General features: G+C 45.2%; 1 protein-coding gene across 1 annotated transcript in view; it reads left to right on the plus strand.

The window, feature by feature from the left end:
• Positions 1–19976, plus strand: part of ZFYVE26 (zinc finger FYVE-type containing 26) — a 1347068-nt gene that overhangs the window by 200757 nt on the left and 1126335 nt on the right. Inside the window, exon 7 of the mRNA XM_082275187.1 lies at positions 12019–12107. Coding sequence (XP_082131313.1) covers positions 12019–12107 — 89 coding nt within the window. The remainder of the gene's footprint in view (positions 1–12018; positions 12108–19976) is intronic.

The following is a 19976-nucleotide window of genomic DNA, read 5'->3' on the forward strand; positions in this document are numbered from 1 at the left end:
AGCCGTTTCTTCACTTTGCGGTTGCAGAGGATCATTATCAATTTGTGGCCTTACCCTTTGGTCTCGCCTCTGCTCCCATAGTGTTTACCAAGGTCTTAGCACTGGTATTGGCATTGCCATGCCAGTGGGGGATTGCGGTACTTGGGTACCTAGATGATCTCCTGTTGAGAGCAGATTCTCCTTCAGTCTTGTTGGGGGATCTGACGGTCACTGTAAGAACTCTGCAGGATTTCGGTTGGAACATCAATTTCAAGAAATCCACGCTGACACCTGTCTTGTGACTGGATTATCTGGGCTTTACTCTGGATTCAGCCTTGGCAAAGGTGTTTCTTCCCCCGGACAAGCTGCAAAAGTTGCAGGAGATTCGGTTGTTGTTGGCGAACAATCTGTCCTCTCTTTGGGTTTGCATGCAGGCCTTGGGTCTGATGGTATCAACCTTCGAGGCAGTTCCGTTTGCTCAGTTCTATACCAGACCCTTGCAAAGGGAGATTCTTGTCAAATGGAACAAGGATCCAAAGTCCTTGTACCCTAAATTTGGTTAAGCCCCAACACAAGGGCTGCTCTGTTGTGGATCCAGTCTCCCTCACTATGCCAGTTCAACCCCTCCCTCCCGTTGTTTTGGGTGGTGGTAACCACAGACACCAGCCTATCGGGCTGGGGCATTGTGCTGGGTTAGCTCTGTGCCCAGGGCACCTGGATGATGGAAGAGTCGAAACTACCGATAAATGTTTTGGAGCTCAGAGCTCCAAAAACTCGTCGGAAAGATTGTCCGGTTCAGATTCAATCAGACAATGCCACGGCTATGGCTTACATCAATCACCAGGGGGGGCACTAAGAGTGTCTTGGCAGCCAAAGAGGTGGCCGAGATGCTGGCCTAGGCAGAAACATTTCTAGTAGCCCTATTTGCTCTACACATTCCAGGTGTGGATAACTGGCAAGCGGACTACCTAAGTTGTCAGGTGTTGGATCAAAGGGAGTGGTCCCTGCACCCGGAGATATTTAATCTCCTGTGTGTTCGATGGGGGACTCCCAATGTAGATCTGTTTGCTTCTCGCATCAACAAGAAGGTTCCGAGATTCGTAGCTAGGTCTCAAAATCGTCTGGCCAATGCCACAGACGCTCTGGTGGCCCCTTGTGGTCAGTATCGGCTAATTGATGCATTCCCTCCCTTGAAACACATGCCGAGGCTTCTGCACAGGATAGAGGTGGAAGGGATTCTGGCCATTCTGGTGGCTCCAGACTGCCCTTGCTGGTCCTGGCACACAGACCTAGTAAGGTTGGTCACCGAGGCTCCATGGAGACTTCCTCTCCGGGAAGATCTGTTGTCTCATGGTCCAATCTTCCTTCCTGCTTTACAGTCGCTGGCTTTAACGGCATGGCTGGTAAAAGCCAGGTGTTGCGAGAAAGTGGTCTTTCTGACTCTGTAATTCCTATGCTGTTGAAGGCTAGGAAGTTGACTTCTAGGAAGCTATATCATCGTACGTGGAAATTGTATATTTCATGGTGTGAATAACTGAAGGTGCACCCTTGTATTCGATAGCTAGGGTCTTGATCTTTCTGCAGAAAGGAGTAGAACAGCGGTTGGCTTTGAGCACTATCAAAGGCCAAGTGTCGGCTTTGGCTATATATTTTCAACGTTCGCTATGCATGCTTTGTTTTTTGTACCTTTTTTATAGGGGCAGTGCACTATATGGCTCCTCCGAGATGGGAGGTATTAATCTGGTATTATCTGTTCTTCAAAAGCCACCTTTTGAGAACATTTGGGAGATTACTTTGCTTTAGTTGTCCCAGAAGGTTGCTTTCAGAGTATCTGAACTGGCAGCGTTGTCCTGCCGCTCACCTTATCTGGTGATACACAGGGATAAAGTGGTAAATCAACCTAATCAGTCATTTCTTCCTAAGGTTGTTTCTGATTTTCATCTGAATGAAGACATTGTGTTGCCTTCACTCTTCCCTAAGCTTAAACATTCTAAGCAGTTTACGTTGCACTCTTTGAATGTAGTTCGGGCGATCAGGGTCTATCTGGAGAACCCAGAGTCTTTTGGAAAATCAGACGCTCTTTTATCTTTACCGAAGGATCTTGTAAGGGATTGGCTGCGTCTGCGGCAACCATATCCAGATGGATCAGGCAGATGGTAGTTCAGGCGTATTCACTGAACGGTCAGGTCCCTCCTTTCCCGGGGAAGGCGCATGCTACGAGAGTGCTGAGTGCCTCTTGGGCTTTTCGCCATCAGGCATAGGTGCTGCAAGTCTGCAAGGCGGCAACTTGGTCATCTGTGCATACATTTACAAAATTCTACAAAGTAAATGTGTTGGCATCTTTGGATGCTTCCTTTGGCCCCAAGGTTTTGCAGGCTGCTGTTTAAAGAGAGGGTGTTTTGAGGGTGTATTGTGTTTTCAGGGTAAGCTCCAGTTGTTCCTGGTTGAGCTCCATGTTTCCTGGTTGAGCTCCATGTTACCTGGTTGGTTAAGTTTAGCCTTTGGGGAGTTACGTTTCCGTTTGCGTTGTCTTCCCACCCCTCATGAATATACTGCTTCGGGACATCCCTATAGTCTCTGACTAGTTGGAACTGTGTCTGTCAGTGAATGATACAGAAAACTGAATTTTTGGAAGAACTTGCAGTAAAATCCTTTTCTCTGAAGTTCGACAGACTCAGCACCCACCTCTCTACTTGGAGTTTTTTTCTATCCTAAACACTGCTTGCACTTAAACTGTTTGATGGCAGGGTGTGTGGGGTTATGCCTGCAGGGACTGTCCCCATTGGTGTGGTTAAGTTTTTTTTCCTGTCTAGTGCCTATTCCTGATAGGAAGATCATAACCCTATAGTCTCTGACTAGATGGAGCTGCGTCTGTTGATGAAATTCAGAGAAAAGGATTTTACGGTAAGTTCTTAAAAAGAAGAAAAAAAAACAAAAAACAGGATGTTTGTAACAATCAAGTGTATTGAAAGATTAGCCATACAAACCTCAAATACAACCTTTACAAGAGAAAAGCTTTCTAGGAAACTGGGTGCAACAGCTGACATCAACGTATATGATGTAAGTTCAGCTATGAATAAAAAAATATCAACACACAAAAAAAAAAAAAAAAAAAAAAAAAAATCAACATAGAAGATAAATAAATAGTATATCGTTCGTACATCAGGAATTAAGTTCAAGGGAGAAATATAGTACATTAGGAGTAAAGTTCAGGGGCGAAATATATGGTAAAACAGTTACCGAAAGTGCACATATCATTTAACCACTTACCGCATACTAACTTATGGGTACGTCGGTAAACTTTGCGGTAGTGTACCGGGATGATGCCTCTAGCTAGAGGCATCATCCCGGTACCGTGGTTTAGAGCCGACGGTTGGCATTCCGTCAGTAACGACCGATGCGGCTCGGGAGCCGCTCGATCGTTACCCGGGGGGTGGGAGGGGACGTCGCCCCGCCTTCCGTGGTTTTTACCGGGGCTCCCTTCCCACCGGGAGCCCCGAGCACCCAGCCGGCACGTCCGGCGGCTGGATGGAGTCCCGATCAAAGCCGGAAACGGCTTCGATCGGGTCTCCGATGATGTAACCCGGAGGCGGCGTCCATGACGTCACTTCCGGGTTACTGTTCTGCAAAAGGCAGCAGATTTGAAAAACGGCTGTATGCAAAAATGCCGTTTTCGGCGTTTTGCATGCAGGGAAGTGTAGTGGAGGGGTCTAGGGTCTTTTAGACCCTCGATCCCTCCATAAAGTGTACCTGTCACTACATATTGGTGTCACAAGGGATGTTTACATTGCTTGTGACAGCAATAAAAGTGATCAGATTTTTTTTTTTTAAAACTGTAATAAAGTTAAAAAAATAAAATAAATGGGTAAAAAAAGAGAGAAAATTTAGCCGTCACCGTTAGCTCGCGCACAAAAGAAAGCGTATACGGAAGTCGAGCCGCAAATGAAATCGCTGTATAAACCACACTTTTGAGGTATCACCGCGATCGCCAGAGCGTGAGCAATGATTTAAAAAAAAGAGCCAAACTCTAACTCTAAAATGGTAACCGTTAAATAAATTTAAAGCGTCGCCTATTGAGATCTCTATTGACCGTAGTTTGTCGCCATCCCAAGGGGGGGGCGCAATTTTAAACTGTAACAATTTGGGTATCTATTTACTCGGCGTGACATCATCTTTCACAATATACAAAAAAAGGGCTAACTTTACTGTTTAGTATTTTTTAAATGCAGTGAAATGTGATTTTTCTAAATTTTTCCAAAAAAATGGCATTTTAAAGACCACTGCGCAAATACCGCATGACAAAAAATATTGCAATGACCGACATTTTGTTCTCCAGAGTCTTTGCTAAAAAAATATATATAATGTTTGGGGGTTCTAAGTAGTTTTCTAGGAAAAAATACTGATTTTAACTTGTGAACAAAAAGTGTCCGAAATAGGGCTGGGGCTTAAGTAGTTAATAAATGAAGCACTAAAGGCGTTTAGCATGGCGTATAAGGTGCTGGAGGCAGAAGAGTCAGGTTCTTGGAGAGACGGTCTGACAGTAGTAATAACTTATAGTAAAACATCAATTATATCAGTTATATAAATTATTAATTTTATACAGGATTTATATAGTGGCAACAGTTTGCGCAGTGCTTTACAATGTGAGGGAAGACAATACAGTTACAATACAATTCAAAACAGGAGAAACTAGAGGGCCCTGCGCGTTAGAGCTTACATTCTAGAAGGGAGGGTCAAGTGAAACAAAAGGCAATCAACGTGGGGGATGGGCTGAGGGAGAAAATGGAGGTATATTTGTTAGGTGTGGGTCCTGGAGACGAGCATGGGAGGAGGTGACGAGGGAGCTAGAGAGCAGGTGGTTTTGAGAGGAACGAAGAGAGCGAATAGGTTGGTATTTTGAGACTAGGCTAGTGATGTAGCTGGGGGGCTAAGCTGTGGATTGCTTTGTAAGCTGTTGTAAGTATTTTGAATTTTATTAGTTGGGTGAGCTGAAGCCAGTGGAGGGCTTGACAGAGAGGAGCAGCAGACACTGAGCGATTTGGTAAGGTGGATGAGTCTGGCGGCAGCATTCATGATGGATTGAAGGGGGGAAAGCCTGTCTAGAGGTATGCCAATGAGAAGGGAATTGCAGTAGTCGAGGCGCGAGATGACCAGGGAGTGAACCAAGAGCTTTGTTGTGTCTTTGTTTATAAAGGGGTGTATTTTGGAGATGATGCGCAGGCTGAGGGGGGCAAGATTTGGACAGCGATTTGGATGTGGGGGTTGAAGGAGAGTTCAGAGTCCAGGACAACACCTAAGACCTTGGCATGCGGGGATGGGCTGATAGTAATTCCATCTATATTGAAGGCGAAATCAGGGGAAGGGGCACATGGTGGAGGAAAAATTATAAGCTCGGTTTTGGATGGATTGAGTTTGAGGAAGTGGTGTGACATCCAGACCGATATATCTGATAGTAAATTAGTGATACGTGAGGAGACTGAGGGAGAGGGCTGAGGGATGGATAAATAGATTTGGTATCGTCAGCGTAGAGATGGTATTGGAAGCCGTGGGAGGCTATCAACTGACCCAGAGAGGAGGTGTAGATTGAAAATAGGAGGGGTCCAAGAACAGAGCCTTGGGGGACCCCAACAGAGAAGGGAAGAGGAGAGGAGGAAGTAGAATTGTGCATAACGCTAAAGGTGTGTTGGATAAGTAGGAAAATAACCAGTGAAGAGCACAGTCACGGAGACCAAAGGCATGGAGTTTTTTGAGGAGGGAGGGGATGGTCAACCGTATCAAAGGCAGAAGAAAGGTCCAGAAGTAGGAGTACAGAATAGTGTCCATTGGTTTTGGCCGTTAGATCGTTTGTCAGTTTTAGGAGGGCAGGTTCAGTGGAGTGTTGAGGCCGAAATCCAGACTGAAGGGGATCAAGGAGGCTACTCTTGGCAAGGTGGTCGCACAGTCGGTTGTAGACTAGACGTTCGAGGAGTTTGGATGAAAAGGGGAGCAAGGAAATAGGGCGTAGGTTGTTAAGATCGGTTGGGTCCAGTGAGGGCTTTTTAAGTATGGGGCTGACTAGTGCATATTTTAGAGAGTTGGGGAAGATGCCAGAAGAGAGGGAGAGATTGAAGATGTGGGTTAGAGAGCGTAGACTAGGGCCAGAAGGTGAACCTAGCATTTGCGAGGGAACAGGATCCAGAGGGCAGGTGGTTAAGTGGACGTTGGCAAGTAGTTTAGCAACCTCATCTATAGTGGTGAGGTTGAATGAGGGAAGTAATGATCGCACCTGTGGGCATGAAGCATAAGGCATGGAAGGTATCTGAACAGCAATGATCTCCTTACAAATTGTATCAATCTTCTGTTTGAAGTGGTAGGCAATCTCCTGGGCAGCGAGTAAGTCGGTGGGAGGGGTTGGTGGAGGACGGAGTAGAGAATTAAAGGTAGCGAAGAGTTGCTGGGGGTGTGATGACAAGCTGTTAATGAGAGTGATAAAATAGGTCTGTTTGGCAGTGTGGTGACTGGAATTATATTTTTGGAGGGCAGATTTATATTGGTTGAAATTCTTCTGAGACCTAGTCTTGCGCCATAGGCGCTCAAGAGCACGGCTATGCTTTTTCAGACTTCTAGTGTTATCGGTTTGCCAAGGTTGAAGGGGTCGGGGCCTGATTTGGTGTGTGGTGAGGGGGGCCAGTGTGTCCAGGGAGGCTAAGAGTGAAGCATTGTAGACAGAAGTGGCTAGGTTGGTGCAGGACAGGGGTGCGATTTTGGTGGTCGGTAGTAGAGAAGAGAAGGGTTGAGATGGCGTAGGTTTCTGCGGGTAACTGTAAGGTAGCTGGAGGGAGAAGAGGTGGAGGAGAGGGAGAGAGTGAAACTAATAAGGTAGTGATCAGAGAGAGGGAAAGGATTGTTTGAAAGGTTGTGCGGAGTGCATAGGTGGGAGAAAACAAGGTCAAGGATATTGCCTTCAGAGTGAGTAGAAGCATGTATCCATTGCTTCAGGTCAAAGGAGGAGGTTAGATGAGAAGTTTGGAAGTGGTAGGAGTGTTAGTATTAATAGGGATATTGAAGTCGCTGAGAGTGATTGATTGTGGGGATTTCGGAAGAGAGAAAGTAGGGTAGCCAGGCAGAGAAGTCATCAAGAAAGGTCGATACTGGTCCAGGGGGGCGGTAGATCACAGATATCCTTAGAGAAACAGGGGAGAAAAGACAAATGCAGTGTACCTCAAATGAGCAGAGTGACAGAGGGAGGTGGGTGAAGTACCTGAAAGGTGCTAGAAGAATCCCAACACCCCCTCCCTTGCGTCCATTGGGTCTAGGGGAGTGGGTCCATAGAACAGTGGTTCTCAATTCCGGTCCTCGGGACCCACCAACAGGCCAGGTTTGCAAGATAACTAAATTACATCCCAGGTGATCTCATTTGCTGCTCAGTGATTGCAGTATTCTAGTCTGCATCCCCCAAGGTAATACTTAAAATCTGGCCTGTTAGTGGGTCCCGAGGACCGGAATTGAGAACCACTGCCATAGAAGACCACCTTGGGATAGGGCAGCAGAAGACAGTGTCGGATTCGTGAAGCCAGGTTTCGGTGATGGGTGATGGCTATTAGCTTAAATGAGTTAGCGATGAAAAGGTCATGGAGAGAGGTGAGTTTATTACAGACAGAGCGGGTGTTCCAAAGGGCAATAACCTGAATAAATACCATGCTGTCCACGGTTTTTGGCATCCGTGTTCTCAGCAGCGATAGCAATGGATTCCTCCATGTCACACAGAACATTGACTTTATAAAGCAAATCTCTAACCGTTGGAGTGTATATTGACTTCCAGTGAATGGGAATCAAAGATTTAGCCGCATTGAGCAGGTATAAGGAGTATTTGTATTTTGGTAATGGAAATGTTGAAATGTGCAGGAGACAACACTCAGGAGATGGCACTATTGAACTCTCTATAATTTTGTATTTAAGATCATGGGTTTGAGAACAGAAGTTAGCTTTGAAAGGGCATTGCTACCAGATATGAAGCAGTGTGCCTACAGATTGGTCACATCTCCAACACAGGCCAGATTAGTGGAGAAATCACTTCTTGATTTTACCTGGGGTGGCGTACCAGTGCGTAAGAAGTTTGTAAGCATTTTCTTGGTATCTCGTGCTAATGGAGCATTAGTGCTCTAAATCTTTACATAGATTGACTGATGCACAAGGGATCCATAAAGGAAACCAGGGGTTGCTATCTGAACTCCTGAAAATGCTGGTTGCATAGCTTTCTCTGTTTTCAGTAATGTTGAGAAACTTTCTCAGAACATTCATGCAAATCGGGAAAGTCGAGGTAAACTCTTAATATGCACTCTTATTCTGAGTCAGTGACAAAGCATTGAAACGACAAGAGGCAGCATGACAGTTGGGGAATTCATATTTTGGCTGTGCCATATGGTCTATGGGATCTGTAGTCATTACCATTGGGCAGCGATGTTCAGGTGATTGGACACTAGTGAGAGAAGGTAGCAGGGGAATCCCCAGATGTCTCCATGCTCCTAGCGATTATCTGTATTTGCTTAGGTGTTCTTAGGTGATTGAATAGACCTTTTTTCATATGGAATTTCTCTCTGATTTTCTGCTAAGGCGATTCTTCTATTGACTGGTGGCTGCTCAGTAGCAGCAGGCTGTTGCAGAACAACAACAAAAACAGTAGACCGTTCTCTTCAAAGCAGCAGCAGATAAATACAAATTCACAGCAAAGTGCTTCACAGCAACAAGAAATGAATACTGTTTGTGAGCACTGAGGCTTAGGTGACTTGTTAAAGGCAGCAGAGACCGACAGGCATAAGTCGAAATGCTGCCAGCCCAGACACCTTTTCAGCCACCTTAGGGTGACATTCGATCAGTCATAAAATGCCACTTTCTATAAAGGATGGCATCCCAAGATGATGTGGAGTCCAGAGCCTCCGATATCCAAAAAAATTATTAAAAATAATGAAGCTGACTAATTACCAAAATATTTTGCTTTTTGCAGATATTCTTTGTTTAAAAACAATAAAAGTAAAAGAACAGACTGCGAACTATAAAAATAAAAATTATTTTACAGAAATCGCTTTATAAACACCTTAAATAACAGTGAATTGGGATATGACACATACAATAAGATTTGATTCACAACTATGTCCTAAAATTTACCCCATTACAGCAGTTTTCTGTATTGTATATCAAATCAATTATTCCCCCTCGCAGACATCCTAACTAGTTTTATTCAATTGTCAGACAATCTGCATTTCACCACTAAGCCTGTTAACGCGCTGCATTCAAATTCCCTTGTGGATTTTGTCTAAATTATGCCAATATGGAAAATTATAATAACCAAATATTGGGGGGTTAGGGTATCTAATGGGGTAGCAAATCAGCCAGCACAACACTATTGCAAACAGAGAGGGGGGGGGGGAACTATATATAGTTACCCTCCAAAAGTGAAAGTTGTAAATGGCTGGATAGAAAAGGTAGGCTTTAAAATGGCTGCTAACTAAACCCTCAAAGATGGCTGCCGATAAAGGGGGGGGGCTTAATCTGGAGTCTGTCCTCCCTATATGGTGTCTAGCTAAAATGGAAGATGTGCGTCCTGAGATATCTGATGATGTGATCTTGAATCCCTGTAGATGGGCATTAGGGCTGGACTGGGAATACAATTCAGCCCTGGAAATAATTTCATACCAGCCCCAAAGCATTATTGTACCGACCCAACAGCATAGCACCATTATTTTCTTGTACATAAAGGGAAAACCAAGCAAATTCCGGTTAAAAGTGCGGACATGGTACAGGAGATGTCGGAGGCTGCGGACATGGTACAGGAGATGTCCGCAGTCTCTGACATCTCCTGTACCATGTCCGCAGCCTCTGACATCTGTACCATGTCAGCACTTTAACCACTTTAACCGGAATTTGCTTGTATATATGAAGCCCTACATGCTTTCGTATCTGTCTTATCTATATATAATACACTTTTCAAATGTGCTTTAAAATGAATGGTTTTCCCATGGTACAGGGGATGCAGGGCTGTGGGCATTGTACAGGGCTGCAGGCATAGTGCAGAAGATGCAGTGCTGCGGGCATGGTACAGGAGAATCTCCTGTACCATGCCTGCAGCACTGCATCTCCTGAGAAGTCTTGGTTAGCTTTTGGACAAAAGGTGCCTTACAGTTAAAAATGGCGTCAACACCTCACCGCGCATTCGCCGTCTGCACGGGAACAGCCGAACGTGTGCAGGCTTTCCCGAGCGGCTGCGACGCATCCGCATGTCGGGCCGGCCGCGGCCATTTTTTTTTTCAGGTGTTAGCAGCCCCAGGGCAGGGGGGACTTGCCAGCCTACCGGGAAATTTCCCGGTAGGCCAGTCCGGCCCTGCTGGGCATGTAAAGACGTGTTGAGTGTCTGTCCGCTCTTCAATGAGATTTCTCCGCTGTTTACCTAAGCTGCTGCTTTATTCATGGAAAACAACACCATTCAGAAACCTGCCCAGAACGTGTAGTCTTACTACTTAGAGGTGGCTCAGTTTATTGATGTTTTGCATTTCCAGGGAGAATCTTCGCTTATAGTAACTGATCTCTATAGGATAAATGTATCTTTTTCTGTAATGATTTAAAGGTGAACTCCAACTTTCTTTTCACTAGACCTGAATAGAATAATCAGTCCCCTTATAGATCATACCCCTGTACCATGTTGCTCTGTTTTCTGCAGATCCTCTGATATCGTGGGTTCTGTTGAGGCTTTGTACTAGGGATCGACCGATTATCGGAGGGTCTATATTCACTTTTCCCGATCTATCAATATCGGCCCCGGAACTTGCCGATATTAACGTGACATCATGCGTATGTTGCCTCCGCGCACTGGGCCTAACCTTATGCCCTCTTAGGCCGCCTCCCTCTCCTTGGGCAGCCTCGTCTGGAGTCGGGACTAGTCTCTCGGGAGTGTAACACAGCCACCCACACCCACAGGCCCTGTACCAGCCACCCACACCCACAGGCCCTGTACCAGCCACCCACACCCACAGGCCCTGTACCAGCCAGCCACAGGCCCTGTACCAGCCAGCCAGCCACAGGCCCTGTGCCAGCCAGCCACAGGCCCTGTACCAGCCACAGGGTGCCAGCCACCTGCCCACATCCCCTGTGCCAACCAGCCACCCAGCCAAGACCTCCACTGTAACTCTAAACTGGTAACCTGTAAAAAATGTTAAATCGTCGCCTATAGAGATTTTGAAGTACTGAGGTTTGGCGTCATTCCACGAGTGTATGCAATTTTAAAGCATGACATGTTGGGTATTGATTTACTCGGCGTAACATCATCTTTCACATTATATAAAAAATGTGGCTACTTTTTAGTGTTTTTTTTTTGTACCCCAAAAAACTAAGTTTGAAAAATTTCTGCGCAAATACTGTGTGACAAAAAAAAAGTTGCAATGACGGCCATTTTATTCCCTAGCGTCTCTGCTAAAAAAAAAAAAAAAAAATATATATATATATATATATATATATATATATATATATATGTGTATGTATGTTTGTGGGTTCCGAGTAATTTTCTAGCAAAAAAATTATTTTTACATGTTGGAGTGGAGTGCCAGAAATCGCCCGGTATGGAAGTGGTTAAAGCGTCAAAAATCACAGAAGCATAAAAAAAAAAAAAAGAAAAAAAATGCATGTTGAAGCAGCAGGCGCTTTAATGTGATTTAAAATCAAAGCAATTGTAAATGAGCCCTTATTATCTGGGGCAATGTAAACCCCCCCCCCTTTTTTTTTTTTTTTTTTAGATTATTATTCTTTTGTAATAAATGGGACTTATTTTTCAATTTTTTGTGTATTTATCTTTATTGCTTGTGTTGATATGCTTGACAACCTCAAAGGATAAACAGGGTATTGGACATAGCTATGCTTATTTGATGCTAATTATAGTAATAGTGTTTTCATATATTCCTTCTTTTATTATGACGGGTTTGCTCTAAAATGCAATGCAATAATAGAACTGATTTCATGATCAGATATAAAATCCTAATTCATTCTCAATCTTTTTTTGTGTAATTTTTTTAGGAAATATGCAATGATTCCATATTAAAAGAATTTTGTGATGGTCTCTTGTTTCAAGTGGAAGTTGTAGAATGGTGTTTAGAACAGAACAGGTTTGTATCTACATATCTTTTGATTCCTGTTATTTTTAACTCTTTAGAGCAGCTCTTTAGAACACACACCGATTGCCTTCCAGGGGCAGCAGCCCCAGGAAAAACATAACCCTTCCAGGAGAGGAAGAAGATCCTCCTGAACAGGCATCCCGCACATTTATCATTTACCCGCAGCCAACTTTTTGGTACCCCTTCCCAGGATTTGGCTGCGGTATAATAAATATTTATAATTTAGCAGGTTACCTCCCTACTCTATTTTCGGGAAGCATCTTCCAGAAGCAGGCAGTAATCAACCACTGACCTTCGGGAAACCTGACGAGATTAAAAAAAAAAAATACTCCACTGAGTACAGAAGAGCCAAAACACTAAATTTAGCCTAATTATGTGCTACATTTGTTTTTAACTTGCTTTTGAATTTCAATCCTTTGGCCCAAAAGAAAGTGTTGCAGAGTTCCACTTTGTTCTCATGGGAAGGGAAGATGGTGGAGAATGCCACATGGTGGGACTATGGTAGAGTACTGACTGCTCTGACCAAACACTGTAGTGTCTGTGCCTAAGCACTAAGGAGGACAGGGCTGCAATGGGAGCTCATTTATAGAGCAACGAGGAGGAGAAAAGAGTCTGTCAATCCTGCCCCCACAGGTGGTTTAGAATGTGCCTGTCAGCTAGAAGCGGTAGCAATACTGTAGAGTGGAGAAAAAAACCTGCAGTAACCTGTGCAACCAGTAGAGTGTCGTTTAGCCCTCCATTCTATCATATTCTGTGAAATGCTTTATTGCATTGAAATCATTTTTTCTCTCGTTCACTGACGGACACAGCTCCATGTCGTCTTGACCATTGGGCTTATGCTGCTCTCTATTCAGGAGTAGGACTAGGTGGAAACCTTTATGGTTACACCCCTGAGGCAGTCCCAAAGGGTATACTATCACTTCCTGCTATAGGACTTCAGTTTTTTTCTGCCTAGTCAGGAGTAAGTATCTAGCTCTCTGTTGGGATCTGCGGTCCTGGCATACTTTCCTTTTTATATGGAATTTTTACTTTTTTTCTTTTTGTTCCTGTGTGAATTACAGTCAACATCCAGAATGGGTGACGCACTGGATACCCTAGATCCTTATGGTCTTCCTAGTCTGGCCTGTGAGCGCGATCCAACTATAAGCTTCCCGCTAGGTTGGGCATGACATAGCCCCACTGGACAGAGGCTGGCGGCGAGTGAAACACCTCGTGAGGTCACATATCCCTGGTCACAACACCAACCACGATCCGAGTCATAGCGTATTTTGGGCCGCAGCACCCCCATTCCAAGATCGTGCTGTGGACTACTGGGAGTAGCGCCCACCTGGTGGTGTGTAGTGTCCCCCCTCCTTTCTTTCGGAATTGCTGGGGTGGTTGCGGGCCCTCCCTGGGGATGGTAGGCCCCCTCCTGTGTCCTCCCTCCCCCTCACTTTTTCCCCCCATCTCCACAGCGGTGTTCCCCCTGTGTAGGTTGCCCTCACCTGCCCCCTGTCTCCCCCTACCCTTAGCCCTTTTTGGGTGGAATGGGTGGGTTTAGGTAGGGGGGCTTGTCTGCTGTTTGATGCTCTTCAGCTCTAGGGTGGTGAGTCTCTGGGGGTAAACGATCATGCCTCTGCTATACAGCGCAACGGGTGCACTGATCCTTGTGCTCCAGCAGTGCGCAGGGGGGGGGGAGGATCCTGGAGTTTTACGCCAGGATCTGGAAGGGAGTTAACACCCTCCTGAGCTGACAGATCATTTGATCAAGGGGTTACAGTACATTTGTGATGCATCTCTGGATGCAGCCCCCTTGGCCGGCAGGGTATCTGTGTCGGCGGTGATTCTTCGCCACATGACATGGTTGAAGTATTCTATGTATAAAGAGAAAATCCCGCACTATGAAGTTACAAAGGGATGAAGGGGCTGCAGCCTCACTAAGATATAGCAGGAGCTATATCTAGATAGTAGATGTATAGGGGTAGGGAATTGGCACTGCCCAATTGGGGCAATTGTGGTGAGGTGCAATCTAATAAGTATCACAGGAAAAATTAATATAAGTGAAGTCCATCCACAAAGAATAAATAAGCAATATATACAAGTATTTCATAAAACTAGTTAATAACCACAATATAAATGAATAAGTACATAAAAGTATACGAAGTGTGGTGATCCAATCGGATAAAGTGACTCTGTGGTATAAAGTGCAATAAATAGGGTGATACAGTGACTTGTGGGAGATACAGATCAATAAATAATTTTATGCCAGTATTAAAAGAAATGGTAAATAACGATGATAGTGGTGTTTGGTATAATAAACCATATGACAATATGTGAATAAATAAATGTATTAATAAATATAGTGGTACGTTTGTGTTCACCTAAATAGGTGTAAACACTGGGAAAAGTGCAAAGTGAATAGTGGGTAAAAAGTAAACCATATTGATTTCCAGTGTATCAAAAAAAGAAAGGGGTGGTGCAAATTAAGGTATGCACAGTAGCCTCTCCTGGATTATAAGTGAAAAAGAAGAAAGATAGCTGCGCTACAATACACAAATAAATAGTTTAAGCTGCCAGTACAAAGGTGATATCAGACCAAAGAACAGTAAATAATAAGGTACAGCGCCAAAATAGCAAATACTGAAAAACACAGATTGTAGGTTTTGCAAAGTCCGAATAATCATGTGAGACCAGTTGCTGAGATGCAGAAAGGAATGCAGAAAAGTCCAACACCATAGACAGGAACACAATCCTGACGGTCCCCACGTGCACAAATGAGGTATTGCTCTTACCAGAACTGTAGACCCCCTGTTAAGGAAGGTCAGCCAAGCCAGAAACATAGAAATAACCACCAGGATAGGTCCACTCAGAATCCTGCACCATATCCACCAGTAAACTTCATCAAACATATGGTATCCTCAAAGGTTAAATAGCCTTGGATAGTGGATGGTGTAGTAGTCCCTCCAAAAAACAAATGAGGCTCCAATGGTGAAGTGTGTGTGTATGTATATATATATATATATATAATATATATATATATATATATATATATATATATATATATATATATATATATATATATATATATATATATATATATATATATATATATTGAAAGGTAAAAACAGGGAATAAAACTCACATGGCATCAAATGAAAACAGCATGTAATCCCAGTTGTAGTCGCCGCGGCTGGAGGCGTGTCTGCATGAGGGCTGGCGTGCCTGACGCATTTCGTCTTCGTCAGACGTTTTCAAAGGTCAAATGCCTTTGAAAACGTCTGAAAACGAAACGCGTCAGTACACATATTACTGCCGGCTGCCTGCATGATTTTTCTTTTAAAATAATTTAATGTATATCCATCACGTATCCCATTATGCAATTCATGGGGCCGACCTTATGTACGCTGCAATAGTGTATACATATATGCATTTGACACTTTACTATCAGGACTATCTGGACTATTTATTATTTACAGCTATTGAGTATTGGCATCATATACATCTTTTTGACATTACCCAAACACTAATAAAAGATATGCCCAGCTTCCACAGAGTCCATAACCATGGACTTCCGCATTATGCGTTCCTCCCTGGTTAGTTGCTGGGCAACCGCAGCGTATATAGGGATAGGATTGGGAAGTGAAGTGACGCTGCTGGGGATGTCTGACGAAATGTGTACAGCGTAGTTGCATCACTTCCCGATCCGGAGCTGTGGTGGAACGCATAGCGTTCCGGAACTACACATATTACTGCCGGCTGCCTGCATGATTTCTCCCCACAGAGGGATACATTGTATACGCTGAACTTTTACTACATGAATGCGAGTACCTTTTTTATGCGCTTTAATAAAGTACCCTACGGTATCACACTATAAGTTCCCCCCCCCCCCTTGTTAATTTCATACACACCACCACCGGAGTTTAATCTGGGAACAAGCTGAATACTGGAGGACAGCACCGTCCCTTCCCCTTCCCTCTGATACAGAGAAGCAAGGAGGCGGAGGACCAATAGGAGCATTCACCTCCATGCTGTGGTATACAGCTTTAATATACCCTGCCTAATTAATACCCGTGTGGGGTTGGGCACTCTAGTGAGTGCAATCTTTTTTTACAACCAATCTGGGCACTCTTCCTTACTTGAAGATCGAGCACTCTCACTTATGAACTTTATTTTTAGAATTTTCTATATTTATTTTTAGAATTTTCAAATTTTTATGAACTCTGCACTTTTAATCCAGGAGAGGCTACTGTGCATACCTTAATTTACACCCCCCCTTTCTTTTTTTGATACACTGGAAATCAATATAGTTTACCTTTTACCCACCATTCACTTTGCACTTTTCCCAGTGTTTACATCTATTTAGGTGAACACTGTTACACGTACTACTATATTATTTATTAATAAATGTATTTATTCACATATTGTCACCTGGTTCATTATACCAAACACCACTATCATCGTTATTTACGATTTCTTTTAATACTGGCATAAAATTATTTATTGATCTGTATCTCCCACAAGTCCCTGTATCAGCCTATTTATTGCACTTTATACCACAGAGTCACTTTATCCGATTGGATCACCACACTTAATAACCACAATATAAATGAATAAGTACATAAAAGTATACTAACTCGTTTTATGAAATGCTTGTATATATTGCTTATTTATTCTTTGTGGATGGACTTCACTTATATTAATATTAATTTTACCTGTGATACTTACTAGATTGCACCTTACCACAATCGCCCCCATTGGGCAGCGCCAATTCCCTACCCCTATACATCTACTATGGTTGATGTATTGGTTGGCCGACCAGGCTTCTAAAAAGGTGCTGACTGAGAGCAGTTATCCGCCATTGCCTCAATACCTTTAAAGCTTGCGGGACATAGGATGGGATGTACTTATGTGATCTCCGATTCCCAGGTCTCCCCCATCCTCCCCCATCCTCCCACTCCCTCAGGAAGAGCAAAAGCCAGTTCTTATACCAACATTCCCACAGACACGGCTCGTCCCGAAAAATGGACTGTAGATTGAATTTCATAAAAATGGTAGTGTAGAACACTACCGGATGGACCCTGTCCAACCCCCCAAACCGTTTGTCGGTACGGGACTTCTCTCTTATTCAGGTTCAGTCGGTTTCCCCACAACAGTAGGAAAAACAGACCGAAAAACGCGCATAGAGAGATACTGGCAACAGGCATACGTAGAGAAACTCTACAGGCAACAAGTATGTTTTAATCAGATTAACCCTTTCCCTCAACGACAGCTTCCATCCTTTCCAGGCTGCCATTTTCTGGGCGGCACCTAACAGTTTACTCTCCCAATTTTGTTTGGGGTAATTCCTCTGGCCAAAAATGATGCCTATCAGTTTGATTTCCAATTGGGGCACAGGGAAAATGTCCGGGAGAGGAAACTGCACGCCCTCCTTAACCATCCAGAAAACTTCACTCTTGCCCCAGTTCACGAGTAAACCGGACGCCTCGGCGTAGTCCCCAATCTGTGTTTCCACAAAGTGGGCCTCCTCCCCAATTGAAACTACAACCGAGACATCATCTGCATTGGTGATCACCTTCACCACTGGACTCTGGCCATGCCGGGCTCTACCGGAATCCCCCTCAGGTGCCCGCAATCTAGCCTTCGTATTAAGCGGTCGACCGCAAAAACATACAGAAGGGGGCTCAATGGACAGCCCTGCCTGACACCAGCGCCCACAGGAAAGGATGGACCCACCCAGCCATTGACAAGAGGGAAGCGCTCATCCCTCTATAAAAGCACACAAAGCCAATTGATCATTTGCCTCGGTAGACCATACCTTTCCAGAAGAAGCCAGAGGTACTTGTGTCTAACTCGATCAAAAGCCTTTGCCTGATCCAATGCCTACATATTCCGTCCACACCTGCCAGCCCTACACCTCCCCACAATCTCCTGGATGCCAAGGACTGCACTAAAGGTGCCGCGGCCTTGAATTGCACAGTGTTGTGATGCAGACAGTACCTCACCAGCTACTGCTGATAGACGCAAGAAAGGATCTTTGCCAACAGCTTCCTATTTGTGTTGATAATGGCGATAGGGCACCAATTCTCAACTAGAGACGGGTCCTTCCCCTTTGCTAAAAGGATCAGGGCTGACCTCCTCATCGAGGGAGGTAATAGGCACTCTGAAAACACTGATTGAAAATCTCCGCCAGATGAGGGGCCAACAGGCCCTTGAAGGTCCAGTAGAACTCTTCCATGAGCCCATCTGGCCCTGGTGACTTTTTAGATGAGTCAATGGCCTTCTCTACCTAAGCCACTGATATGTGCTCAGTCAAAGGGGCCTCAGAAGTCAAACTCCTCCCCTAACGGAGTCTCATTTAAGAACCTCTTGGCCTTCTCATCTAGACGCTGCAGCCCTGGGATGCCATAAAAATGGTCCCTGACGACACCCAGAATCCATGATCTGAACCGGACCATGCACCCCAAGGTGTCCTTCAGGCCGTATATGGTCTTCAAACTCACTGCCATCCCACAACTCCTGTAAGGATCCGGAGAGCAAAACTTCCCGTAATCTCTTTCAACTGTCAGGGAGGCAAGACGATCATACTGGCATTCCCTCAGCTGCTGCTTCAGATCATAGATCTCCCCCTGAGAACCACCAGAGGATAAGAGGCGATCAAGACACCTACGCAAACCCGGGTAGCCTCGGTATTTAGAGACTACCCTGAACCTAGATATCTTCCGAAATAAACCCTTTGACCTCTTGGATGAGGAGAGGACCCCATACATGTTGGAGAGGGACAAAACCTTAATGCCCTGCGGACCTCCAAGCCCCCTAACCTTGCCATCAGGCACCTGAGGTTCACCACTCCTCGGAGGCTTACGCTTACTCTTTACCCGTTTTTTCACCCCCCTTTATCGCCAACCACCTCCCAGGCACTTTCCTCACTGGAGGGACCACTGACCACCCCAGGCAAACTCCCCCCTCAGACGCTTATGCGCCCCAAGATTGGAGCCATCAGGACCCCCCCCAACAGCACTCAGACCCCCTGGGTCAGGGGGATCCGGAGGCCGTGATCCCACCCCGATCCTTGCCGCCTGACCGGCAGCAGGGGCGCAAGGGAAAAGGAAGGAATGGAGGGCCGAACACCCAGAGCGACAGGGACAGAGGGAGAAGGACAAGCCACTAGGCCAGAGGCTTTTTGAGCCCCCAGCCTCCTCCGGCACCTTGCCACCAACTGACTCGACCCTAGATGACACAGGAACCTTCGTTAAGAGTGTCTGGGTGCCTAATTCGCAAGCTCCTCCCTCCCACAACCCGCACAACCCCCCCCCCCGCCACATCATCCCCTCCTCCAGAGGCAGCCGCCTGCCCCCTCCTTTTCCTCTCCCCCCGTTTTTACTTGGGAGGCCATTTTCCTCCTTACTGCGGGACCTTCCCCCGGAGAAAATACACCAGGGACAACCTTCACCCCCGCCACCTCTGACCTAGACTCACCTGCCCTATCCTCTCCTGCCCTATCCCCCCTCCTCCCTACCCCCTGACCTGTCTTCACCTACCCCCGCCTGAGCCTCACTGGCCCTTGAGGTATAACCCCTAAAAGCCTTGGGGCATCTACTAAAGGGTGCCTCATTTACCCACAGAGGTTGATCTGATCAGTGCGCATTCTTCTGCGAGGTGACCAAGGCCGCCACACCGCACGCACCTAAGTACTAAGTCTCGAGCGGGCCAATTTTGCCTAACCCCAGCCTTTTTTTAATTTGTCGTGTATTTTAAGGCATGGCCTTCTTTTGCCTTCAGGGAACTCCACATACTCAGATGTCATACTGGAAGATGCTTCTGTAACCCCTTACAACCTTGTGGCTGTTCTCTATTCAAAACTTGGAGTTGAAAACTCTTATG

This window comes from Pelophylax lessonae, assembly GCF_965119305.1.
Source record: "Pelophylax lessonae genome assembly, chromosome: 13".
Lineage (NCBI taxonomy): Eukaryota > Metazoa > Chordata > Amphibia > Anura > Ranidae > Pelophylax > Pelophylax lessonae.